We start from the raw sequence: 27,657 nt of genomic DNA, 5'->3' as shown, positions 1-27,657 counted from the left end.
ATAATTAACTCAAATTCATGTGATTCTCTTTTACAGAGAAGTCATTTTAGGGCAGGAGTCTGACAGCAAAGAAGAAGTTATCCGTAAGTATCACTTAATGTGGAGAAAACATTTTTCAAGTCACTTAATTTTCTAAAACTCGAGTTTTCTCATCTGTTATGTGAATTTAGAAGATTAGTCTAGAAGAGCTCTGAGGTTCCCTTCAAATCTTACACACTGTCCACATACAGGCCTTAAAGATCGTCTCCCCTGATTTGCTACCTTCATTCATCCCTTACATGTTTTTTTCACTCATTCAGTTCTTTTCTGTACACTATTTCTTTGGTTTCAGTGTTTAAATAAGCTGGTCTTCTCTCTCTCTCCCTTTCCCTTCCTTCCTTAATTTTCCTCTGAATACCTGACTCTTGTAAGTATCTCCATTGTTGAAACATTGATCCTCCTTTTGGGTTCTCCTTACTCCAGACCTCACAGATTTAGTTATTAATACTTCCTCTCTGTAGTACCCAGCACATTGTACTGTCTGTGTTACAGTGTTTACCTCACTACATTATATGATTTATCTTTATATTTCTCAAGCAAGACAAAGTGCCTTAAGTCAGGAACCATTTCTTGGTTATTTTTTATTTACAGGGGCCCTAGCATTTGTGTTTGTTAAATAAATCACAGTATTCTAATCAAGGCTAATGAATTTGATTTGATTGCCAGACACCATCAGTCACTGATAGCAGGATTATATTAAGAGTTTCAGCGCCTTTGGGGAAAATCCACATCTCTTCAAGCAGTTTTCTGTGCATCACTGTTGAGATTCCATTTATAAAACTATAATGTTGAAGATAAACCAACTTTGATATATAAATAATGTTTATTGTTGTATACTTTACAAGCAAAATTTTTTGAAAATATTACAATTTATTTATAATCCTATTTCAGAGTTCTTGGAAAATACTCCATCCAGTTTGAATCTAGAAGATATAGAAGACCTTTTCTCTCTGGCTCAGTATTATTGCAGTAAAACACCAGCTTCATTTAGGAAGGTATCAGACAAGAAATGACCTGCAGTATTTCACATTTTGTGCATTGTTTTATGTTTATGTTATATACACTTCAGTTAAAATACTCTAGGTTGTCATTCTTTCTGTGTATTACAGTTTTGTGTGATTTTTTTTCACTATAAATATTCTCCCTAGTAGAGGAATAGACATTTTAAAAAGATAGTATACAAATATTTTAGGAGCCATTTTAGCTCTTCTCTGATTATTATTTCTGATCATGAGAAAATTGACTATAAGGTATTTCTTAAATTAATGCTTCCTTGACTTTAAAAATTGTGTTACAGAAATCTGATTGAGGAGGTATCATTATGCCTTCTTTATCTGGAGTTAAAGTTAAAACTCCAACTTCTAATGATGCTGAGCTGTCTTCTACACAAAAAAACGGTCACTTAAGCTCCATGGAGACCTTGAACCTTTCTCAGAGCAGTCAAGTGCCTTCAAGGGAAGTGACATCAGACTAGAAGTCCAAGTGCTGTGAACTTCTAGAAACTAAAACTCTAGATTCTAAAGCTAGTAATGAAGGAGGCATGGAAGTACCATTTATAAACAATTTGTGACCTCAAGTGCTCATGAGAACATTATTGTCTTTTTTTTATTTTTAAGGCATTCTACCATCATGATTGTTAGTTGGAAGTTATCATGTCCTTGAAATATTAAGATGAGGTTAAATTATGTTCAGTATAGTGTGTCCAGGAGGCAGATGATGGAAACTTTTTAAGAACATTTCCCTCAAAACTAATTATAAAAGAGATTTGTTTCTCAGGACTAATTTCAGTTATTTTAATAATTGCCTTATGTAGATTACCTCAGTTCCCAACAATGTTGACTAAGTTAGATGGCGAGGTAGTCTTATCCTTTTCTTTCCAGCCTTTTAAGAGAATAGTTTTTATTCTTCAGACATAGTAAATAAACTGCACTAGCAATTGCTAATTAGAGCAGGCTTTATTAGCAGCATGTTACATAATTTATGCCATATTTTAATTTTTATTCAATATTAAAGCATAAAATGTTGTGAGTAACCATTTAAAAATTTGCTATTTAAGTGTATGTGATAGTATGGAAAATAGCTGTGTAGAATGTGTTATTTTTTTCTTAGTCTTTCATTTTGTGTGAACTCAAACATGGGCTTTGTATGTAGCCTTTTTGTAGCTTTTAGCCTAGAAGATTTGATATAATAAGTTAAATCACATGATTCAAAGATGCTATATAATTATTTTACCTTTTATCTTGGTCTGTTGAGAATAGTTTTAGGAGGGAAGTTTGATTTTATTTTTTTTCTTCATAAAGTTTTAAAAATTCCTCTTCACATAGGATAATCACCATCTATTTGGCAGTACTTTGTTGGGAATTAAGGATGACGATGCAGATCTGAGTCAGGCTCTTTGCCTGGCCATCTCAGTGTCAGAGATCCTTCAAGCAAATCAGCTTCAAGGGGTAAGTTAAAAAACCCCACTGTTTGTTAGAGGATGATCCCCTTTAAATTCAAGGAATCAACGTCTCCTCCCTGTTTGTTAATTATCACAAAATTAATTTACTATAACAATGTAGTTGTTTTGCTTTTTTTGAATGATTAATGTGTTAAATCTTCTGTCCATATGCTCATTTTTAAACTGCCAGCTTGTGTGTTATTTTATTTGTCAAACAACTAATTATTTTTGACACTAGCTTTTGTAAATTGCCAAATCTTATTTCATATTTTAAGAGGGCAACTGAATGTTATATAAAGTACTTGAAAGGGTGGATTTACTATTTCATAGTAAATTCTCGATACTTATACAGATAATTCGGAGAAGGCAATGGCAACCCACTCCGTTGTTCTCGCCTGGAGAATCCCAGGGATGGGGGAGCCTGGTGGGCTGCCGTCTATGGGGTCGCACAGAGTTGAGCACAACTGAAGCGACTTAGCAGCAGCAGCAGCATACAGATAATTGAATTACATAGTTTAATGCCAAAAGGCATTTACGAAGGAAAATTGAGGATATACCATAATTTTTTCTCTATTGTATTTGTGAAAATCTGATGAGCCAGTTTTTTCAATATAAGTTCTTTATTGCTAACAGTGCAGCAGTTAATTACATGTGTATATTTGAAAGGTGGGATGTATTTCAAAGATGAAGAGAAGAGGAAAGAACATGGGAAGATAGGCCTTTTACAATAGATATTTTTAAAAACAAGCATTTTCTGTGGTTTTCTCATTAGGACCATTATTAAAAAAATAACTTGTAACCCAGTTTAAAGAGACCCACGTGAACTTCTCCAGTTCAGATTGGCATTGGAGAACCTGCTGTCACCCCAGAAGACATTTATTTAATCCTTATGTGAATTGCATTGTTGATAAGTTTGTGGGCTTATTTTCAGAAATAGGAATTGTATCTACATCTGTGTTTATATCTATGTATAGTGTTTTTGAAAGTGTTTAACATGATGCACATTAAGTTATTAAATTCAAATTAGCTTTATAGCCCAAACTAACATTCTTCCTGCTATATATTTGAAGACCTTTTGTCAAGGACAGTATATACAAACTGTTTTAACTACTGTTTAAAATGAATACAACTCTTTAAGATCTTGAGGATATTTTCTTGAGTCTGTACTGTATGGGACTTCCTAACTATATGTGAGATCCATTTTTTAATCCATTTGTTCCTCCCTTTTTGGTTAATTGTTAATATTATATTGTGTAAAATGTGCTCCTCCCGGTAAATTTTATTATGTCAAATGTTTCCCTTTTAGGAAGGAGTCCGGTTCTTTGTGGTGGATTGCCGTCCTGCAGAACAGTATAATGCTGGGCATTTATCGACTGCTTTCCATTTAGATTCAGATCTGGTTAGTATAAATGTGATTTAAAATTTTTAAAAATATGGAGAAAATGGATTTTTTTCTTTAATCCATGAATAAGTATACATGTACCAGATTTGGGAATGTTTTTCTGCTTAAAGAGGGAGTCTCTGCCCTTATACAAGTGTTGCTCTCAGGTTTCCTTTTAACCACGGACACCCCCTTGGCATCATAAAGGGTAGATGAGAGCACTGTTAGGTATGGTTCACTGTTGCTTACCATTGTTATGTCAGTAAATTTTAAACTTCTTACTGTGAGCTGCCTGATGCAGCACTCAGCATAGTGCCTTGTACTTAGTAAGTACTCTGTGAATATTAGCTCTTTTTATGATTGGGTAGTTAGTCTAAAAGTTTTTACTATAAGCCTCCTTTTATCATGAGTACTTGTGCATATAATAAAGTAATATGTAATAAGGGTAGTCTCTGGCATATAGGGCCTCAGTTGTTAAAATCGCTGTCTTAGGATGACATGAATTGAAGGAATAGATGAAGTAAATGATTATTGTCAGAGATGCTTAGAGCATTTGGTAACACTAGGACTGACATCATTTAAGGCCTTCTGGGGTTTTTAGAGCCTCAGGAATGGACAAGACAGTAAGAGGAGTAACTTTGTCCCTAATTTATCTGAAAAAGTTGACGCTGAGGTTGAAAGGGCACATGGAAAGGTCTCAGTGGCATCAGGAGGAAGCTCATGGAAAATGGAGGTAAAACAGCCCAGAGAGTTTGGGGTGCTATAGGTGAAGAAGGCAATTCTAGCTTGTTTGCATCCTGAATGTAAACTCTGTGCCTTTCTCATCCTTCATTCATCTTGGAGGACCTAGATGTGTTGTTGTTGTTTAGTCACTAAGTCATGTCCAACTCTTTTGTGACCCCATGGACTAACACCTGTCAGGCTTATCCTTCCCTGGGATTTCCCAGGCAAGAATGCTGGAGCCAGTTGCCATTTCCTTCTCCAGAGAATATTCCCTACCCAGAAGTCAAACCCACGTCTCCTGCTTGGCAGACAGGCTTTTTACCTCTGAGCAACCTGGGAAGTCCTGGAGGACCTAGATGGTCCATCTTTTATGCTTATTATTCAAGTCATTTGTGAATAACTTTGATTATTCTTAAAAAGCTCAGAGAGTATCTCCAGAGTTAACAATTACTGTCAGCTTGTTTAATCATCCAGACCTTTAACATATATTTACATATTTCTTATTCACTTTTTCTTGTCCACTTGATTTTTCACTTAACAGTTTCTTGGGAGATCTTTTCATTTTACTACATTCCTTTTAATGGCTGTATAGTGGTCCATGGTATAGATACACCACAATTTATCACCTGATTGATGTATATTTAGAATGTTTTCAGTTTTCTTGTAATAAAACAATGCTGTAGTTAACATGTAGTTAATGTAGTTAACATTTGTGGACTTGTGGAAATATTTCTGTAAAATACACTCCTAAAAGTAAAATTGTTGGGGTAAGAGTTATAGAATATAGACTATAGAATGTGGGTATATAGAATTGTTACTAGAGTCTGCCATATTGCCCTTTAAAAAGGCTGTATCAGCTTATACTTTACAACTGTAAGTGAGAATGATTGTTTTATACCATAAGCATTATTGGACATCACTAATTTTCTATCTTACAAGAATGGTGAGTGGAAAACAGTGGTCATTATTAGTGATGTTGCACATATGTTTTTGAGTGTGCTGTTAATTTGTATTTTTTTTTTTTTTTACAAAGTGCTTTTCTGTGGTTTGTCCATTTTTCTTTTGGATTTTCACTGAGCTTTTTATTAAAACAGTTTTAACAATTTTTTGTATTTATTGGCATGCTTATTTTCTTGAGGGTAAGAAATGAATTTTTTCATCGTCATATCTCTAGTACCTAGAACCCAGGCATCAAACCCAGGTCTCCCGCATTGTAGGCAGGTGCTTTACTGTCTGAGCCACCAGGGAAAGTTTCAGTACCTAGAATAAGTACTGATAAATGCTTCCACTATTTCTAACTGTCCTCTAAGAAATAACATGGTTTGCCGTGTAAGTGGAAACTAAAAAAATATAGCTTGTTTCAATGAATTGTTTTTGTCATGGACACTTCCACTCATTGTTAAACTTTTCTTGTCATGATACCCTAAAGACAGTGAAACTTAGAAAACAAACAGCAAAAACATTTTTTTCCCCCTAGTATTTTCTTTGCATAATTTAATCTTTCCATGAATTGTCAGCTTTGGTTTTCTGATATATTATAGGTACATTTATACACATTTCTTTTATCCCAAGGGTTTTATTTATAAGAGCCTTTATTTTGGGAATTCCCTGGCTATTCAGTGGTTAAGACTTAAGGGCTTTCACTGCAGAGGGCCTAGGTTCAATCTCTGGTCAGGTAACTAAGATCCCACAAGCTGTGTAGTGCAGCCAAAAAAAAAAAAAAAAAGCCTTTTTTTTTTTTTTCAAATTTTCATGGTGGAAATATAAACAGTGTTCTCTCCCCAGCCCCCCAGGAAAATATTTCAAGTTTTGCAGGTGTATAAAAAACACAAGCTTGCCACATTAAATTTTTTTACTTGTCCAGATGCTCCAGAATCCATCCGAGTTTGCACAGTCTGTAAAATCCCTGCTGGAAGCACAGAAGCAGTCCATTGAGTCCGGCTCCATTGCTGGTGGGGAGCACCTCTGCTTCATGGGCAGTGGCAGAGAGGAAGAAGACATGTATATGAACATGGTCCTTGCACACTTTTTACAGGTATGCTGACAGATTACTTCAGTTTTTCCTTGGTTTTTGCTGTCACCTTTAAGAAATTCTCCTAGGCAATTTTGTGCTGTTGTCTACCTTGTTAAATTTATCTTTTTTTTTTTTTTTTGATACTTTATTGGTTTTGTGTCTTGCCAAGAAGTCTTCTCCCTCATTTTTTTCTCACATGCTTTTATGATTTATTTTTTATGTTTAAATCTTCTGGACCATCTAGGATTATTTTTCTGTAAGAAATGAGGTAGGAATAAAAAAAAAAAAAAATTCCCCAAATAGCTAACCAACTGTGCTATCAATTTGAAATACCACCTCTTTAATAGACTGAATTCTTCAATGCATCAGGGTCCATTTCTGGATTATTCTTTTGTTTGTTCTCTGTGTCTATTCATGCCTTAATATTTTTATCTTCACTTTGAAATCGAATAAATATACACGTATATGTCTGTGACACTTAACCACCTTTCCTTTTTGTGTTTTGGTGTTGTCTTTAGCACAACTAATTTGTATCAGTGATTTCATGCACCCTGTCCATCTACCTTTTCTACAAAGCCTCACTCAGTGACAGCTCTTTCTTTATAAAAATAGTTGTTTATTAATTATTCCTTGGAGTTTATATATTAAAGTCCTCATTTTGTGTGACCCTGAACTATGAAATCAGGAAGACAGGAGACACAGGCCACTCAATTTGCATCCATTTCAGTGGGAATCTGGTTTGAGAAAATTAGTCGAAAGGACAATCCTTGAAACACAAAAGAGAACAAGGTATTTGGGAGAGGTATTATAAGATAATTTTATGCTTTACTGGAGTAAAGATATTTTAGTACTTTAAACAGAATAACAGAAATAGGGACTCAAATTCATTTTAGTTATAAATTTAATTGACCTATTCTAAAAATGCTCTGAAACAAGCTATATATTACAAAGGGTGTCAGATGGCAAGAATTTGGAATATTGTGGACTTCTTTTAATAATTTGAATTCTTGATGTGGTTTTAGAAATCCCTCCCCCTCCCCAGTTTTTAACATGGAAAATTTCAAACAAATTCAAAAGTAGGGAGAATTGAATTGTAAATTCTTTGTAAAGATATAATCACATTATAACTGTTACACTTGATTATAAAAAATCTAATGAGTATTCAAGTTTCCTAATTTTCTCAAGATCTAAAACAAGACATTGCACTTGGTTAATATCTTTTAAGTCTCTTTTTATCGGCTCTGTTTCCAACTTTTTTTTCCCTTGCATCTATTTGTTTGGAAAAACTGGTTACTTTGTCTTATAGTTTCCCACAATCTGGATTTTGCTGATTGCATTTACATAGTGTTCTTTATCAGGTTCTATTCCTGGTACTTCCCATAAGCTGGTGATTAGACCTAGAGTGTTGTTAGATGACTTTTGAGGGTGGGGGGACAGGAAGTCTTGGATAGTGTGTACTTCCTCAGGCAGTAAATAATGCCCAGATACCTTTCTTGTGTCTTTATCATTACTTAGATTCATTAATTTTTAATAGTTTGTAAAGTGTTGACATTCTGTCATTTCTTCATAATTAGCTGTGTTACTTGCTTTTGTATTTCCTTTTTAATAAAGAACCCAAAATATTTTTGAAAGCTTTTAAACCATTTTTGTTACATCTGATTTTGGTTTGACTTCTTGCGCCGTTGGGACTGTAATACAGTCTTATTAGTAACCATGAAGTTGTCCCCTTGTTCCTGTGCAAACACCAGATCTTACAGTACACAAGATAAATGGATGTACTTCTCTGTGCCAAAGTCTAAAATGTAAAAAAAAAATCCAGAAATTTAGTATATAACCTTTTTATTTTCCTCTTTAGAAAAACAAAGAATATGTGAGCATTGCCAGTGGAGGATTTATGGGTAAGATTTTAATTTATTAATTCCTTTGACCCTACTTTTCAGAGGAAATTATATGGTCTATGGGGTCGCACAGAGTCGAACACGACTGAAGTGACTTAGCAGCAGCAGCATATGATCACTGGAGCTGATTTGGAGTGACCGACTTAGTTATTGGGTACACTTTCTTTTCAGTCATTCACTGTTTTCAGAAAAGGCAAAGCCAGCAGAACAGATAGATAAAGACAAATATAGTAGGCAGTTGCAATGAGAGAATATTTAGGAGAAGACTGTTAAAATGGACGTCTTTAGTTAACTTGTGCTGTGCCTAGTCGCTCAGCCGTATCTGACGGTTTGCGACCCCATGGACTGTAGCCCACCATGTTCCTCTGTCCATGGCATTCTCTAGGCAAGAATACTGGAGTGGGTTGCCATGCCCTCCTCCAGGGGATCTTCCCAAGCCAGGGATCCAACTCAGGTCTCCTGCATTGCAGGTAGATTCTTTACTCTCTGAGCCACCAGCTTGTATTTACAAATACAAGCCCCAATTAGCTTGAATTTGTAAAAATTATTTTTATAAAGATGGATGAAAAACTGCCCACATGATTTGTTTTTATGGAGAAGGAGGGGTAGATAAGAGTAGGAGACAAGAGTAGGAGGGGTATTTTTCACAGTAAACTCTTCTTACTATTTGCTTTTTTGTTTTGTTCTCATTTTTTAATTACCTGAAAGTATTAGCTGATGAAAAAACGTTGACTGAATGGAATAAGAAATAAGCTGATGTTTTCAACTGCAGATAGTCTGGTAATTCAGGATAGAAAAATGACAGAATTGTTACAGCAAATATTTGAGAATTTATGAAGGAGTTGCTGCTGCTGCTAAGTCGCTTCAGTCATGTCCGACTCTGTGCGACCCCATAGATGGCAGCCTACCAGGCTCTGCCGTCCCTGGGATTCTCCAGGCAAGAGCACTGGAGTGGGTTATGAAGAAGTAGGTCAGAGTATTAAGATTCTAAATAGAGATTGTCTTTTTTTTTTTTTTTAACGAATTCTGTTACTTAAGGGTACATACTTGCAACTAGTAGGTAAATAAGTCCTGGAGTACTTAATGCATAATATAGTGAATGTGGACAACAATATTGTATTATAATCACCAAACTTACGCAAAGAAACTAGATCTTATGCACTCCACAAAAAAAGAAATGCTAATTGTGTGACATGATGGAGGTGCACCTGTTGCTACAGTACATAAATGTATCAGATCAACATTTTGTATACCTTAAACTTACATAGTGTTGTATGTCAAATGTATTTTAATTAAAATACGAGCCTTCATTAGTAAAAGAGATATAAAAATATTAAATCTGTAATTACTAGGAAAATTAATAGTAAAATCAAATTAATATTTGTTGGAGGCAGTAGAATTCTGAGTTTGAATCATAAAGAGTCTTATCAGGATTAAGTTCTGACTTAATATGATCTTATGTTATAAATTAGAAGTTTTGATAGGTTAGGGTTTATTTCAATTTGGTCTTTGTTATTATTAGCAAGAATTTTTATCTCCTGTCATGGAGATAATTTATATCATGGCTTGATAAACTCATACCCAGAGTGATATAAAAAAAGGGCTTATTTTAATAAGTACTAGTGTTAAGCAAGTATTGGCCTAAGTCCTAGTGTTATTTATTGGAAGTTCTGACAGCATAACACAAAACAACAGGTTATTGTTCTCAAAAGTGTCTGAAAAGCATTCTTTTGTATAGCACAGATAGGCTAGGTTTTAGGAAAACTTTTTTAAACTATGAATTATTTATTTTCCAAGAGTAATCTCTCTTTCCACCAGCAGTTAATGCCTAAGACTGCTTCTTTATTATTGGAAGGATTAACTGATGTCTCCTTATGGTAAACAAAAGCCATCATAGGTTTTCCATTAATCCTTTATATCATTAAAATGTTGCTAAAATTAGTTATTAATACTTGAAAGATTGCCTTCCAAAGAGGAAGACATCAAGCCTGTGTATATGGTTACTGTCACCCTTAGGGTCAATTAAGAAAAGTTATATGTGTGTGGAGAGAGGGCTTTAGAAGGAAGAGGAGGAAAAGGAAAACTTTCTGTAGCCTGGCATCTTTTATTCTTTACAGAGGTGCTGAAAGAAATACCTGTGATTATGCCCTTGGATCTTTTTCGTTCAGCTTCTGTTGTTCAGTTGCTAAGTCATGTCTGACATGTTTATCGTACTTCTCTAGTATTGAATCTAAGAGGGGTTGATATGTCAGGATTTTTTTTCCCTTCTTCCTCTTTATCTTTAAGCATTGCAGCAGCACCTGGCAGACATCAATGTGGATGGACCAGAAAACGGATATGGCCATTGGATTGCTAGCACCTCAGGCTCAAGGAGCAGCATCAATTCTTCTGTGGATGTAAGTGTGTATGTGGAATATGTCACCAGATTTGGATGAATGCTCAGAAATGATGATTAACATCTAAATACTCAACCGTAACAGAAATGGAGTCAAAATATTTCAAACACATACAATGAGGAAGCATATTATTGTGAGGTTAATGAAATGACAGGAGCAGACCTGCACAGTTGAACTGCTCAGGAGTTCTGGTGGTCTTCTTGCTGAATTCAGACTTCTCCCTCCCCAGCTGCGGCTTGGTATCACTTAGTGACAATTTTCTACTTCTGCTTAAATATCAACAGAGATAATTCTGAGTCCAGTGACTAACTTGCACTTGAAAGTGAATTGATTCTCCGACTCTGCCAATTAGTTTGTCCCAGGAGAATAGTGAGGGTAAATACATTCTGTTCTACTTTGGAAATATTTGGGCAATAAGTCTTTTGTGTGTTTTCTGTATTTTGTATCATCTGCATTCAGTTCAGTTCAGTTGCTTAGTCGTGTCTGACTCTTTGCGACCCCATGGACTGCAACACGCCAGGCCACCCTGTCCATCACCAACTCCCAGAGTTGACCCAAACCCATGTCCATTGAGTCGGTGATGCCATCCAACCATCTCATCCTCTGTCGTCCCCTTCTCCTCCTGCCCTCAATCTTTCCCAGCATCAAAATCTTTTCCAATGAGTCAGCTCTTCGCATCAGGTGGCCAAAGTATTGGAGTTTCAGCTTCAACATCAGTCCTTCCAATGAACACCCAGGACTGATCTCCTTTAGGATGGACTGGTTGGATCTCCTTGCAGTCCAAGGGACTCTCAAGAGTCTTCTCCAACACCACAGTTCAAAAGTATCAATTCTTCGGCACTCAGCTTTCTTTACATTCCAACTCTCACATCCATACATGACCACTGGAAAAACCATAGCCTTGACTAGATGGACCTTTGTTGGCAAAGTAATGTCTCTGCTTTTAAATATGCTATCTAGGTCGGTCATAACTTTCCTTCCAAGGAGTAAGCATCTTTTAATTTCATGGCTGCAGTCACCATCTGCAGTGATTTTGGAGCCCAAGAAAATAAAGTCTGTCACTGTTTCCACTGTTTCCCCTTCTATTTGCCATGAAATGATGGGACTGGATGCCATGATCTTAGTTTTCTGAATGTTGAGCTTTAAGCCAGCTTTTTCACTCTCCTCCTCACTTTCATCAAGAGGCTCTTTAGTTCTTCTTCACTTTCTGCCATAAGGGTGGTGTCATCTGCATATCTGAGGTTATTGAAATTTCTCCCAGCAATCTTGATTCCAGCTTGTGCTTCATCCAGCCCAGCATTTGATGTACTCTGCATATAAGTTAAATAAGCAAGGTGACAATATACAGCCTTGACGTACTCCTTTTCCTATATGGAACCAGTCTGTTGTTCCATGTCCAGTTCTAAATGTTACTTCCTGACCTGCATACAGATTTGTCAAGAGGCAGGTCAGGTGGTCTGGTATTTTTATCTCTTTCAGAATTTTCCACAGTTTGTTGTGATCCACACAGTCAAAGGCTTTGGCATAGTCAATAAAGCAGAAGCAGATGTTTTTCTGGAACTCTCTTGCTTTTTTGATGATCCAGCGGATGTTAGCAATTTGATCTCTGGTTCCTCTGCCTTTTCTAAATCCAGCTTGAACATGTGGAAGTTCACGGTTCACATATTGCTGAAGCCTGGCTCTGTCATTAAATTGTTTTCTTCACAAGTAATGGTCCTCATCTACCTGATGATCATTCTTTAAATCAGAAATAGAAGGAAAACTCCAGTACAGTCTTGGGCTTACCAGTCAGACTTACTTAGATACTCCGGTTTTATCTCCAAAACTTACTTTCTTCATGATCTCCAGCAAGATCATTTCTACTCCGATTTCTCCATCTGTGCAGATAGGCGTGATAATACCAGAACTTTCTTCACAATAATGACATGAGAATTAAATGTACAAGTGAACATAAAGTGTAGTATCTGTCACTTACATACTTTATAGTGAGGCTTCCCTGATGGCTCAGATGAACTTTGTAACTCACTAGATGATGAATTGAGGCTTATCTTCAGCCTTGTAAGTCAAAGCAAATTATTGTCAAATTGTGCAGATAAAGCTTCTCTGAGAGTTAGGTTTTCAGCATGATCTTTTAGGTATCTAGGGGCTCACCATTTATTTAATAAATATTTGCTGTTTTCATTTTTAATATCTAAATACTATGGATATATTATAATTTGTTTTATTAATCCCTTATTATCAAATATTTACATTGCTTCCAGTCTTTTTCTGTTGTGCACACTACTACAATTAATTTTTGTACTAATGTTTGCATATGACATGATTATTTTGTCCCAGAAGTGAAATAACTTGATCAAAAGATTACATATCAAAATCCTTAGAATTCTGCGTTATTATCAAATTGCCCTCCAAAAAACATCATTCTAATTTATATTCCCACCCACAGCATTGGATAGTCTCTCTATTGAAGTTTTTATCTTCAGATTTGAAAAGCAATGATTGAGGCTATTAAAGAAACTCTTAAAGATGTGTTATCTTCTAAGTACCAAAGAATTCCATGGTCAGTATAATTTGGTTTTGAAGTTGGATATGGAAATGGAAACATGATTTTTATGTTATTTAGTTTAATGCCTTACTTGTTTTAAAAATAATACATTTAAATTAATGACTTGTTTTAAAAATAAAAATAATACATTTCATTGTAGCATCATATGTAAATATTAAAAATATAAAGAAAACAAAATTAATTTTTACCTAACTATAGATAACAACTGTTCATATTTTGAAATATTTTCTTCACATCTTTTATAATGCATTTTTTTAGTATTATATTTTAAAAATAGTGCTCAAGAGTGTACAAATAGGTTTATTTTCTGCTTTTTCATTGAATGTTTGCACATTTTCTAGCATTTTTAAATGCTTGTTTTTTAAACTTTTTAAAAAATAGTTTAGTGACTAAATCCTAGGGCATTTTCTGATTATTTCCTTCCCGTAAATCCTGAAGAGAAATTAATGGGCAGAAGATGGGCAAATTTTTAAACTTTTGACATCTGCTACCAACTTGCCTGTAGGGCAGAGGTCCAAGGCCTGTTAGAAACCCGCTGCACAGCACAGCAGGAGGTGAGGGAGCAAAGCAGCTTCATCTGCCACTGCCCTTAATGCCTGAACTGTTCCCCAGCCCCCATCTGTGGAAAAACTGTCTTCCACGAAGCTGGTTCCTAGTGCCAAAAGGACTGGGAACCGCTGCTGTAGGATGTAAGGGAACAGTTACAGACAATTCAAGAATTATACTCAAATCTATTACACTAGGTACATAAAGATAACTTTTCTTAAGAAATAAAGACCTAAGTAATGTCTTAAACAGCAAAAACTTACAAATAATAAATGTTTCAAAATTTAGCTATATTAATGATACTGATTGTAATTTTACTTATTTTTATAGTTATCTGAGTTAAGAAGAGGTCAATAATTTTATTTCTTACTGAATAAAAGGTAGTTTCAGGTTGCACACATTTATGTGTGTAATACATATCCTCAGTTCATTTCTACCTTCCATTCCTAAAATGGTTTCACCCAGTGCATCAGTCTACTCAGGTTGCCTTAACAAAATACAACCGATTAGGTGACTTAAACAACATAAATTTATTTCCTCTTTTCCTGGAGGCTAGAGGTCTGGGATCAAAGGGTTGACAGGTTTAATTTCTCCAGAAGCACCTGTCTTCGGCTTGCTGATGATATGGCCTTTTATCTGGGCTTGTGAGTCCCTGATGTCTCCCCTTCATCCTGTAAGGACATCTGTCATTTTGGATCTGGCCTACATATTACATGACCTCATTTAACCTCAATTTACCCTTTAAAGGCCCTATCTCCACCTATAGTCATTTTCTGAGGTATACTGGGTAATTAGGACTTTAAAATATGGTTTTGTGGTAGGAGGTGCACCCAGTTAAGTGCATAACATCGAGATAACCTTCAGCAGTAGTGTGTCTTGCTAGTCATTTGGAGAGCAGTTAATTCATCAGTACGTTCTTCCCCCCCTCCCCCCCAGGGTGAATCTTCTAATGGTTCAAATGATAGAGGAATGAAATCATTAGTTAATAAAATGACTGTTGCTTTGAAGACAAAATCCGTTAACGTCAGGGAAAAAGTTATCAGCTTTATTGAGAATACATCAACTCCTGTGGACCGGTGAGTTACTTATACAGTATGAATTTGTGATGAGTAATTCAAACTAAAGAAAAGTATCTTACAGTAAATGTTAGTTGAATAGAATGTGCTTTAGAAAAGGATTGTAAATGACAATTTTTTATTAGATGATTCCAGTTTTCATTATCATCACAGAGATGTTCTTTATTGGTGTAAAGTTTGACTATGAAGATTACTCTCTTCTCCCACTGCCCAGAATAGGTTGCAAATAATAATTCTGCCCCTTCAAGCCATTCATTAGAAAAAAATATTCTAACACAATTATGTATATTATACTTCATATAGCAGCTGCTTCCCACCTGTCAGGTGGTTGGAATCATCTGTTAAGTGCAGTAATCTCATAGCAGTAATCTCTTTCTTGGCTTCAGGAATTTAAAACCTAGAAAATTTAGTCATACTATAAATAAAGCAGAACCCCAATTGCTTAAGTTTAAGAATTCAGATCTTCATAGAATTTTGTTCACAGCATGTGTGACCTCTCTTCTCCCATGAATTATGAATGAAGTGACCAGCTAACAAATGATAAAGAAGTTTAAGAATGTCTATTGTATTGTTTATCACTGGGACTGTGAGTGCACAATATGTTTTCTTTTTCTCCACGTGTTAGTTTCATTGATCTTTCTTGTTCTTAGAGTTCAAAGCTAACCTAATAATTCCAGTGTGAAATTTGTTTCTAAGCAGGCCTGATCTTGGAAATGTGTTATAGTATTTAATTTCATCTCATGTCTTACTTGAGGTATCTTAGGACAGTTGATGTATTTGACTTAAAGAACTGAATATAGAGAAAGTACTATTTTTCATTTTATTAAATAAAGTACATATGCATACAGAGGTATATATATTTTTTTCTTCAGTAAATAACAAGATGTAGGTTATTTTCACTAATCCAAAAACTATATTTTGTCTAAAATGGGCGACTGATAAATAATGTTAAAAGTTTTTTTATCAAGCCTGAAGTTTCTTTTGGTCATTAAAATTGTGTCTGCTTTCAAAAGCTTTATTTTTAAAAATACTTTTAGTTAGTGCATTCTCAATTACGGTACTATTATTGCTACATTTTGTAGCATGAACAGTTAAAATTTTATTTTAAAATGAACTAGTGATAATACTAAGTTGAAAAGTCGATTCTCTTTGTTAAAGAATCACTTGAAACTGGCTTTTCTTCATTTTTTTTTGTACTTGGGATCATCAGAACATTTTCTTTTTAATATACACTCTGGGTTAGAGAAACTGATTATACTATATTTTTGTTTTAAAGCTGGTGTGTTTTTAATAATCATATTGTTCTGTCCTCTGCCTCAATTTGCTGTAGAATGTCTTTCAATCTTCCTTGGCCAGACAGAACATGTACCGAGCGGTAAGCCAATGAGTAGCGCAGCTTTACTGGACCATTCTTTTCCTTTAGCATGCGTCATGCTGTCTCTAAGCCTCTTGCTGTCTTGGCTCAGATTTCATGCAGCTGTCTCAGATGCTGAACTCTTCTCATTCTGCTTTTAGGAGTGTGTGATGCTGATATGTTTTCCTTTTGATTTTTTTGCTTGATTATTTAAATTTTTTTCCTTGCCTCCCCTTTTGTATCTCCCATTCCTCAGATGAAAATTACATGCATTCAAACCCCAACAACTTCATAAAACCTGCAGTTTTTATTCTAAGACTGAGGAAGATGAAACAAAGAAAATATGTAGTCTCAGAGTTGGGAGGCTGTTAGCTTTGGAGATCATTTACTTAATGGCACCCCATTCCAGTACTCTTGCCTGGAAAATCCCATGGATGGAGGAGCCTGGTAGGCTACAGTCCATGGGGTCGCTAAGAGTAGGACACGACTGAATGACTTCACTGTCACTTTTCCCTTTCCTGCACTGGAGAAGGAAATGACAGCGCACTCCAGTATTCTTGCCTGGAGGATCCCAGGGATGGCGGAGCCTGGTGGGCTGCTGTCTGTGGGGTCGCACAGAGTCGGACACGACTGAAGCGACTTAGCAGCATGCCCTAACAGTGGAGAAAATTGTAGCACCTGAAAAAAAGCATAGTTTGTGGTTCAAATTTTTTGTTATTTCATGTACACTATGTAATTTGATAATATTGCTAGAATTTTCTTAATACGATGTATGTGTTTAAGTTGGTGAGTCAACATTATATAAATCAGTTCCAAAGAACTCCAGTTCTAGGGTTCTGCCTTTGGTTCTCCTTGAAAGAAATTAGGCCATGGTGGACATGTTAATATACAATCCATCTCTTCTCTGATCCCAGTAAAATGGGGTACTTGTTATTAAATTCCATAGGTTTAAAGTTTAGAAATCTACTGAATCTTCAATTAGGATAAACAGCAGAACATTATACTACATGGCTTTACATTTTTATACACATGACTTTTCTACGATTTTAATTTGAATGTCAATTATAGCAATACCTATGAACATTTAAAAAGAAATTCTAGTCATACTTTGAAAAGTAAGTTAAACTCTGGAATAATGGAGTTGACTTTTTTTGGCAGCTCATTTCAATGTTTTCAATGAATTAGAAGTAGCATTTTTAACAACAATTTGCTTTCAACTTATGTATAAGAGATTTTATTTACTGTGACTGCTCCTGTATGATGCCAATTACAGAGCTTCTGTTACAATTTTATAATTTTAAAGGGGATGGCTTCTTTTAAAATTATAATCTATTTGTTAATCATCTTTCTGTTTTCTCTTGTTACAGGACCATCAAATTATTCTGATTTTTTTTTAACTCTCAAATTTTATCCCAAAGAATTTTTTAAAAATTCGAATTATCTTTTCTGGTCCCTAGAGATATATCCATTTTGAAAATAGAATTTAAGGAAAAGTTAGAATAAATTTGGTTTGTTTTTGAGCCCAGTAAATAAAGTTAAAATCTATTCAGACTATTTTTTAGATTTTGTTTTTGCAGAAAAGCATAGATAGACTGCTTTTTAAAGAGTGCAGCCATTGCATTTCAGTTTTTGGTAGTCATTTAAGAACTTTATTAGTTATCTTTAGCAATCTTGTTTATAAAAACTGCATTGTATTACACATTTTGCTCAATAATTGGTACCTTTTTTGGATGTCACTTTATTCATACTTATATTCTGGTGCAAGCATTTACTGTAAACATTATCTTTGTTACTTTCTATATTATAGAAGTTTAATTATGCTTTAATATCAGGAGAGAAACCAATAACACGATCTCATACAATTTTATAATATAGATGACACGAACATATTGTTACATAAAGCTATGTTTGTCTTTGCCTTTTACAAGAAAGCTGAATCTGAGTTTCATAGATTTATTTCATTTTAATTATTTCTTTCATTTTTTTGTCTTTAATGAGTATAATTTGTTAATTTATAGGATAACTTTATATTAGATATGCTTTAGCATAAAAATCAAATGATTTTATGATTTTAACTTAAACTGTAAGCAGTGTATTGATTAACTGTCATACACTCTGTCATACACTCAACTCATGTTGGTTTTCTGTTGAGGAATATTGTTTTGGGAGAAGTAAAGATTTAAGCATATTTTAACCAAATTAGGTCATGATTTTTATTGATATGTATTAAGAAATTACTTAAAATATAGATTTGATCTCTGTCTTTTGGAAAAATTGAATTCTAAGACACATAACTTAATTGCACTCTCTTGATACATGACAAGGGAAAAAACAAGCCACAATTTTCCTTCATCATAGATTATCTTAGCTGAACTTTATCCTACAAATAATACAGTACTCTTTCTCCAGAAACTTGTAATATTTTGTCTAAATATTTTAATTTTACTTCTTGGTTTATTGGAGATTACCTGAAAAGTAACAAGGTATTGATATTTATATTAAAAAGACAGCTTCCTACAGAACTAATTAAGTTTGAGTTTACATGTTGTTTGTTTCTGCCATTTGAGAATGAAAGGCAAATTCATTCTTCATTTTCATGGTTTATTTATGTAGAAGAAGTAGCATCTTAGTTTCTATTGAAACAGAAGTAACAGTAATAAAAAATGGGAGGAAAAACCTTAAGACATATGTACCCAAATGAGAAGCTCATAGGCACTCCTGCTAGAATTTGAATATTTGGTTTCATGAACTGTTTTGTCTAAAAAACATGTATGTAGCACTTGCTGTATGCCAGACATTATTTCAAGAGCTTTACCAAATATTAACTGATTTAATTTTCACAGTAACCAAGAAGAGTAGATATTGTCATTACTGTTTTACAGCTGAGGACACAGCTCACAGAGAGATTAAGGAACGTCCCAGTGCGTTGGTTTAAAACTTAATTTTTACAGATTTGAAAGCATTCTGCATACCAAGACCCTGTGCCACTTTTGCTAACATAATTTCCTTATCTTGTTTCAATTTCCTTAACATAGCTGTCCTGTACTGGGTGGTACATGGTGGGGTAGGGGGTGGACAAAGAACATTTGTATTTTGTTTTAATATTCAGATGATACTTGGGGAAAATCTTTAGAAACTTAAGTGAAGATTTCCCTTTTACAATTCTCTGAATATAGGCATGTGAGCAGCAGTGACAGAGTGGGTAAGCCTTACCGTGGTGTGAAGCCTGTTTTCAGCATCGGGGATGAGGAAGAATACGACACAGGTGTAGTACTACACTTCTCTGTATGTAGACTGCTTTCCTCAGGCATCAGGAGTGATCGTAGAGATCATTCTGGGACCAGCAAGACACAGTGAGATACTGTAGAGGAGATTGGAGAGTCGGTGGTTTTTCTATTAAGAGTTTGGTTTTAGAGGCCTTAAATTATGCAGTAGAAATGCTGAGTAGGCAGTAATTATAGGAGTTTAGCTGAGGAGAGATGTCTAAGCCGGTGATAATCTGGGAATTATCAGTGTATAAATAGTATTTAAATCCATGGGATTGCATGTAAATCCCCTTGATCCACCCATGTAGGGGATTAAGAATTGTGGGACTGAGGTTTAGGAAATTTCAAAATTGAGACATCTGAAAAGAGCCTTTTGAAACTGGAGGCAATATCCTAAAGGGCCACAAGATGGGGATATTGTGCCAGGGAAATTGGTGATTGTCTTTATGTTTTAAAAAATAATTTATTGTTTTTGTTCATAATCCCACTGCTCAGATTACCCTGATTAAGTGATCATAATTACTATTAATGTGTGTTGAGTTAGAAAAAATATATAAAAATATATATTTTATAGTAAGTATATGTTGTATATAAAAGTACAAAACAAGAATACTCCCAAATCTCATCTTGCTTTTTTCACTTAGTAATACATATTGCGTATTTTCCACCTCAGCCCACAGCTGACTTCCTATTATACAAATGCACCATAATTAAATCCGTCTTCTCCCAGTTGACCCTGGTAGTTTTCCAGTTTTTTACTATTTCAAGTAGCAGTGGCTATCTTTATGTGTGTGTATATATATATATAAGTGAACATATATTCACACATATCTAGGTGAACTTTTGCAAGTGTATCTAGAGGGTAAATACTTCACAGTAAGATTGCCAGATTAGAGGGACTCACATTTGACATTTTAATGGATATTACAGTCACCTTCCTGAAAAGTGCATTGAGGGGAAAATGATTTTCTATATGTAATTTTTTTGAAGCAAATACACAGAATTTTTATTTTTCTTCTATGTAATATTTTTATATTACTGTATAAAAACTCTAAAAGTACATTTTCTCTTTTATAGTGTAACAAAATAATCAGTACATTGTATTTTCTTTCTTTATAGCTTTTCCCCCAACACCTTCTCTAGCTATTCTTATCTTCTATTTCATACACTTCTGTATGCTATTTGTAATTGTTTCCCTTTCTCCTTTTTCCTCTGTCTCTTCTGTCATTTTCCTGTTACCTGTCAGTCTCTATCTTTCCCTAAGTATTTGTTATTCCATTAACAAAGGGAAGAAGGAAATGGATGAATAAATGTTGGTGTATTTTCACATATCATATTTGTATATGTACACATATGTATTTACACTCTGGAAAATTACACAGAAATGAAAATAAGAAAACTGGAGCTATGTTTATCAACATGGATAAAATTTAAAACGGGAGTAGGGTAGCAGTTGGAGAAGAATACAGTTGAACAGTTTATTATTATGTTAACTTTGCTTAGAATGCAAAACAGTACTGTATATTATTTAAGAATATTCTTGTTTGAGTAAAAGTAAACATGTGACACCAAATTCAGATAGTCATTGTTGCTTAGTGGAAAAGAAATGGGGATATAATTGGGCAGAAATCCATGAGGGTTTTACTTTTTTATTTAAGCTAGAAGTGAGTGGATACATGAGATTTCATTTTTTTTAACTATGTCTCTTGTATTTTGATTTCTTGAAAAGTGAAGAGAAGAACATCTACAATTAACTCTAGGGAGTGTAATTCCCTTTCTTAAATCAGAAAAACAAAATAACAGGAATGTCTTACATTTCTCTCACAAAAAAACCCACTAAATAGACTTATTTATCCCAGGATTATTTTGTTGTTACTTTCCCCCAGAATCAGAAACCAGTAATTCTGTAGATGGAGTGTAATCTATAAAAATATTGAATCACTATGTTATACACCTGAAATTGATATAATTATGTAAATCAATTGTACTTCAATAAACAAAAAAGGAAAAGAAACCAGCAAGAGAAAAAGAACTCAGCCATTATTTCCCTCAAAATAGGTGATAATATTATTATTGGACAATTCCACCATCTCCCTGCAGACTAGTCATAGATTAGAGTTATGTTGTATAAATCAAAAAAGTTGAAATTCCTCAGGTAGTTTAATACTATAATAAAGTATATATGTAATATTTTCACTTGATTTTCTTACCATATATAGTGATGTTTCATCATAATACTTTTGTATTAGTATCATCGGCATAGGAAATATAGTAGCTGGGTTAGAATTGATTGTTTTGTTTTGTTTTCCAACCTGTGTGTTTAAAATAATACTGAAATTTTTTTCAGGCTATCGTTTTTAAAGTTGGTGATACCCACTTTTAACAGCTGAATTTCTTTACAGATGAAATTGACAGTTCTTCAATGTCAGATGATGATAGAAAAGAGGTTGTGAACATTCAGACTTGGATAAACAAGCCAGATGTCAAGCACCATTTTCCTTGTAAAGAAGTGAAAGAAAGTGGACACATGTTTCCTAGGTACTTTTTATTTAAGTTGAATTTTTTTCTAAATTTTATTTATTTTTGGTTGCACTGGGTCTTCGTTGCTGTGCATGGGCTTTCTGGTCATGGGGACTGCTCTTTGTTGCTGCGCACAGGCTTCTCATTGCAGTGGTTTCTCGTTGCGGAGCACAGGCTCTAGTAGCTGGAGTATGTAGGCTTAGTAATTGTGTCTGGGGCGGTAGAGCTCACAGGCTTCAGTAGTTGTGGCGGATGGGCTTAGTTGCTTGATGGCATATGGAATCTTCTTGGACCAGGGACCAAACCTGTGTCCTCTGCATTGGCAGGCGGATTCTTATCCACTGTGCCACCAGGTAAGTCCCTTGGTATTTTTTAAAATGCCTTCTTCAGAAGTAAAATTGAATTTAGGGAAGTCAGGATATAAAGGTTAACTGCGAAAGAAATTTTATGTATCTAAGTACAGTAAGATATAATTTCTTCTGGCAGCTTGTATTTTATATCTTGGTTTTTAAAAAAATATTTCTTAGGTAATTTTTTGGGAAAAATTTAAACAGATAAGTTGAATAGTACATTGAATATAAGCCTCTCTCAGACTCATCTACTTTTAACTTTTTTCACACTATCCCATCTCTTTGTTTAAATATCTTTGTGTATACATACACACATACACACTTTTCTGTTGTCAAACCACTCAGAAGCTTATAAATATGACAAGTACTTTAGTATAAATCTCTCAAGAATATGAATAGTCTCCTCCACAATTCCAATAACACTGTCACATCTTTAAAAACCTTAAAAATGAGCATCATTTAACATGCAGACCACATGCAAATTTTCTTTATCCTTTTTTCCTTTATCCTTTTTTCCTGATCCAGGGTCGAGTCCTGTTTTACACATTGCATTTGCCTTCTCTCTCTCCTTAGTCTCATCCCTTGAACAATAATACTGCTTCCCTCATCATACATCCCGCTTTTCTTCTTGATGAGTGAATCCTTTGAGTCTAGGTCAGCTGTTCTGCAGAATGTCCCTCATTCTGGATAGCTGTCTTATTGTATTTCATAAAAGTGTGTGAGTACTATTACTATACTAAAAGTGAGCTGAGACACAAGGCATGGTGTGGGTGTTAATAATTCTATCCTTATTTTGTTTTGGGGACCCAGTTCAGAATATTATTAAATATGTAAGGCAGTCCAGGTGTTGCTTCGTGGTCTTTGATATAAAGTATATGCTGTGGTATGTCGCATGAGGATAGTTTGCTGTTAAACATCTGAAAGGTAGTATATTTCAAATACCATATAGCATAGATTCTGAAAATCCATTATTTTAATAATTTCTAATTATATTATAGTTTTTATTATATTAAATATAAACTTGACTCTTAAATGGTTGTAGGATTATCTGTCAATAAAACACTAATTTTGCCTACAACTGAAGGAAATTAAAAGCTGTTATTAGGTAGCTTATTTAAATCAATGATCCTTTGCCTTCAAAAGTAGTTTCATCTGAAGTTGAACATTTTTTTATAACTGGGGCTGTTGAAGTAACAGCTGTTCTGAATGACATTTGTTTTTGTTTTTTTAATGCTTTTATCTCTCTCAAGTCATCTGTTGGTTACTGCAACACATATGTACTGTTTAAGGGAGATTCTTTCACGGAAAGGATTGGCCTATATACAGTCTCGACAAGCACTAAATTCTGTAGTTAAAATAACATCCAAAAAAAAACATCCTGAGCTAATTACCTTCAAGTATGGAAACAGCAGCGCTTCAGGAATAGAAATCTTGGCAATCGAAAGGTAAGATTTTCTTAGGATGATATTATCTGCATTACTGAATTAGTTCATTTTTAAACATGATTTGTTTCTCTCTTTGGGGAAATGGATGGTGGAATAGGGTACTTGAACCACTTTTATTGGTATTCCTGCTGTCTTTTCCTTACAAATTTGTCATAATATATGGATTAGGCATTAGCACATGATTTCATAAGTGCCATAGCTAACTTCACAGACTTTGACAGAAGAGTCTTTAGGAGTACTCTACACCAGTGCTGCACTACATGCTGCTTTGCAATTAAATGAGCTTTTCTCAGAATGTAAGTCAGTGTTTTTATTTTCCCTCGTCAAAAAATTCTTGTTTTGAAAAGTCTCAGTGAACTAAGCAGTGTGCTGGATGATGTAGTTAGTTAACAGTCTGGTACAAGCTCCTCCTCGCCTCCTTGTGGACCAGTGACAAACAGTTCTTGGACTGGCACCAGGGCTGTACCCACATTGCTGTTGAAGCTAAATCATCTTTAATCTTACAGGTAACAATGTGAAGCCCAGAGGGATTGAGTGACTTCCAGATCTTCACACTTAGCTTGTGTTAGAACCAAATATAGCACTCCTGACTCCTGATTTCCAGTTCATTCCACCTTGCTCTACACAATAAGAAAAATCATTTTGCATTTGAATTTTCTTTCTTTCAAAATAGCTCTTTTGAGTATATGTTGAGATAAGTGATGGGGAGTACATAGGAGGGCATCTGTGCTGGATTTGTGGGTTACTTCCCCATTGGAAGTGATATTTGAGTCCTTAACTGAAGGCATTGTTATTAATATATATTTCCCCCCCCCATAGGTATTTGATTCCAAATGCAGGAGATGCTACCAAAGCCATAAAACAACAGATCATGAAAGTTTTGGATGCTTTGGAAAGTTAATGTAAACGAAAATTATTTCAAAAGAAATTAAGGCAACCAAGAGAAATATGGACATATTTTCCTGACTGAATACTAATTGGAGACTTTCATTTGCTTATGGGGGTGCTTAAATAGCAAGTCTAAGAAAGTGTAAATTATTATAATCAATCTCTGGACAGTTAATTTTTTTTTAAATTTTCTTTTGCATTTTGTTTTTGTAAAATGATTTCTTACAAAGGTCAGTTATCAAATGACTTTAAAATAGCTGACCCTGTGCCCTTATAAACTAAGGGTGCAGAATGCAGTTCTGTTTTGAAGAGCTGTTTTAAGAGAACATGCATCAGTTTCAGATTTAAAAACAACCATACATGTGTGTATTTGCAATGTCTTCACTGAAAATTAGAGATAGAATTCACTGAAGAGACCCCTTTAATTGCTACATTTAGTTTTACCCACTGAGCAGTATCAGAAACTAAAAAGTATTATATAGATCAATAATTAGCTTGCCATTTCTGTTCTTAAAAAGAGTGAAATCTTTTTAGTAAAATGGATGAAGATTCCAGCCAACTCAAATTCAGACCAGCTAGTAAAATGTTTGAAACATCAGTTTCTAAGTCATCTTTGTACCATTAGCTAATAATCTTAACACTGAGTGCTTTAGATACTAAACTTTATCCTAATTGTATCTAAGGAGCAGTTAAAAGCATTATAATAAGTAGGTAGGCATTAAATTAACACTTGAGGGACAAAATTGTATCTTTAAAAGTGTCATTGGTCTCTATTACAAGAGGAGCATTTGATTTAGGATATTTCAAAACAGGTGCTGAGCACACATGGATTTATCTTCTGTGAGATTATGTCTGTGACCACACTAATACTGACTGAAAGAAAAGCTAGATGATCGGAGATCTGTATAAATTAGTTTGTATCATCACTTTATGAAATATTTTTCTCTTCTTTGTTTTTTGTTATTAAAATTCTAGTGGTTTGAAATGATTTTTATTCTCTTAATATGACAAAACTGCAAAGTGGTCTGCTTTATTTTTCAGCTTTCTCAGTTTAATTCATTGAGGTTTGTGTTAGACACATTTGGTGAAAGAAATCTAGGAACACATTTGGGGCCATGGAAAATGACTGCTTAGAAAAATCTGTTTGGGAAGTAACAAATCCTCACAACCCGCCATGTCCTAAAATGTCATGAATTATCTCTAGGGGTTGATAGAAATATTCAGATGTATCCTGTTTACAGCAGTTATTTTAACTTACTTAAAGGAAATCAAGTGAATAAAAGGCAACATAGTTCAAGATATTTTATTCTCGTATCTAAATAAAAACAGTTTGAGTGGTTGAAGACATTTGCATGAAACTGCACCTGGTACAATACTTGATATTTATACCTCCCCACGACTGTTGGATTGCATTTTTCCCCTTCTTTTGGTGCCCCTTTTAGAAATGTCCTGAAGTCTCATTTTTTGCCCATTTCAGCCATGGGACTTTTTTCATAATATTAATGTAAAGATGTTTGTGTTACTCTTTATAAATTACAGTTGTAAATAAATCAGTACAGTTTGCTCAAAACTTTGTGGGTTTTTGTTGTTGTTTTTGGCCATGCCAACATGCACCTAGGCTCTTAGTTCCCCAGCCAGGGATAGAACCTGTACCCTCTGCATTGGAGGCATTGAAAGTACAGCCTCTTAACCACTGGACCACCAGGGAAGTCCTCAGAACTTTGTTCTTAATGACAGTATCTCTCTCTCTTTCTCCCTTTCCACTCATTTGTAAATCTCTACAGATACCACAAAATTAGGAAATTGAGGGCTATACTTACAGTGGAATTTAAGTGTTCCAATTTCAGGTTTGAAAGGATTAGATTCCTCTTTGTGTTCATCCAGATGGGGAAGAGGAAAGAGGGAATTTAGAACTAATGACATTACATTCTACATGTAGTCAATTACTCCCTTGAACTACTCGTCTAAAATTATTTACTCATCTGACTAGCCCAGTTATTATTCATGATTATCAAATGAAAATACTTGTCACTGATTGTACCAGGCACTTATGTAGCTGTATCCTCTCTCCACTGGTCTGATACCCAGAGAACTAGAATTCACTCTGGGATACCCACCTCTGTATCCTCCAGGATTGCAGGTGTTGCAGTATTATGAACTTGGTTCAGTTTAGTCCAGTCGCTCAGTCATGTCCGACTCTTTGCGACCCCATGAACCGCAACACGCCAGGCCTCCCTGTCCATTACCCACTCCCGGAGTCCACCCAAACTCATGTCCATTGAGTTGGTGATGCCATCCAGCCATTTCATTCTCTGTCATCCCCTTTTCCTCCTGCCCTCAATCTTTCCCAGCATCAGGGTCTTTTTCAGTGAGTCAGCTCTTCACATTAGGTGGCCAAAGTATTGGAGTTTCAGCTTCAACATCAGTCCTTCCAATGAACACCCAGGACTGATCTCCTTTAGGATGGACTGGTTGGATCTCCTTGCAGTCCAAGGGACTCTCAAGAGTCTTCTCCAACACCACAGTTCAAAAGCATCAATTCTTCGGCACTCAGCTTTCTTTATAGTCCAACTCTCACATCCATACATGACCACTGGAAAAACCATAGCCTCGACTAGATGGACATTTATTGGCAAAGTAATGTCTCTGCTTTTTAATATGCTGTCTAGGTTGGTCATAACTTTCCTTCCAAGGAGTAAGCATCTTTTAATTTCATGGCTGCAGTCACCATCTGCAGTGATTTTGGAGCCCAGAA

General features: G+C 34.9%; 1 protein-coding gene across 3 annotated transcripts in view; it reads left to right on the top strand.

The window, feature by feature from the left end:
• TBC1D23 (TBC1 domain family member 23) overlaps window positions 1–26,472 on the top strand; it is a 53,730-nt gene extending 27,258 nt beyond the window's left edge. Inside the window, exons 7-19 of one of the 3 annotated variants that reach the window (XM_081572470.1) lie at window positions 37–83; window positions 931–1,034; window positions 2,364–2,486; window positions 3,786–3,878; window positions 6,448–6,618; window positions 8,453–8,495; window positions 10,782–10,891; window positions 14,940–15,079; window positions 16,410–16,454; window positions 19,610–19,698; window positions 22,102–22,237; window positions 23,820–24,014; window positions 24,834–26,472. In XM_081572470.1, the coding sequence (XP_081428596.1) occupies window positions 37–83; window positions 931–1,034; window positions 2,364–2,486; window positions 3,786–3,878; window positions 6,448–6,618; window positions 8,453–8,495; window positions 10,782–10,891; window positions 14,940–15,079; window positions 16,410–16,454; window positions 19,610–19,698; window positions 22,102–22,237; window positions 23,820–24,014; window positions 24,834–24,915 (1,378 nt within the window). In that variant the 3' untranslated portion in view covers window positions 24,916–26,472. Of the gene's footprint in view, window positions 1–36; window positions 84–930; window positions 1,035–2,363; window positions 2,487–3,785; window positions 3,879–6,447; window positions 6,619–8,452; window positions 8,496–10,781; window positions 10,892–14,939; window positions 15,080–16,409; window positions 16,455–19,609; window positions 19,699–22,101; window positions 22,238–23,819; window positions 24,015–24,520 lie in introns of all 3 variants that reach the window. The other 2 variants (XM_081572472.1, XM_081572471.1) reach the window with 2 other exon arrangements.
• Window positions 26,473–27,657: the final 1,185 nt, after the last annotated feature.

Source organism: Giraffa tippelskirchi, chromosome 2 (assembly GCF_054371585.1).
Source record: "Giraffa tippelskirchi isolate mGirTip1 chromosome 2, T2T-mGirTip1v1.2.pri, whole genome shotgun sequence".
Classification (NCBI taxonomy): domain Eukaryota; kingdom Metazoa; phylum Chordata; class Mammalia; order Artiodactyla; family Giraffidae; genus Giraffa; species Giraffa tippelskirchi.
Note: the sequence above shows the minus strand (reverse complement) of the source record. Positions and strands in the feature narration are given on the sequence as shown.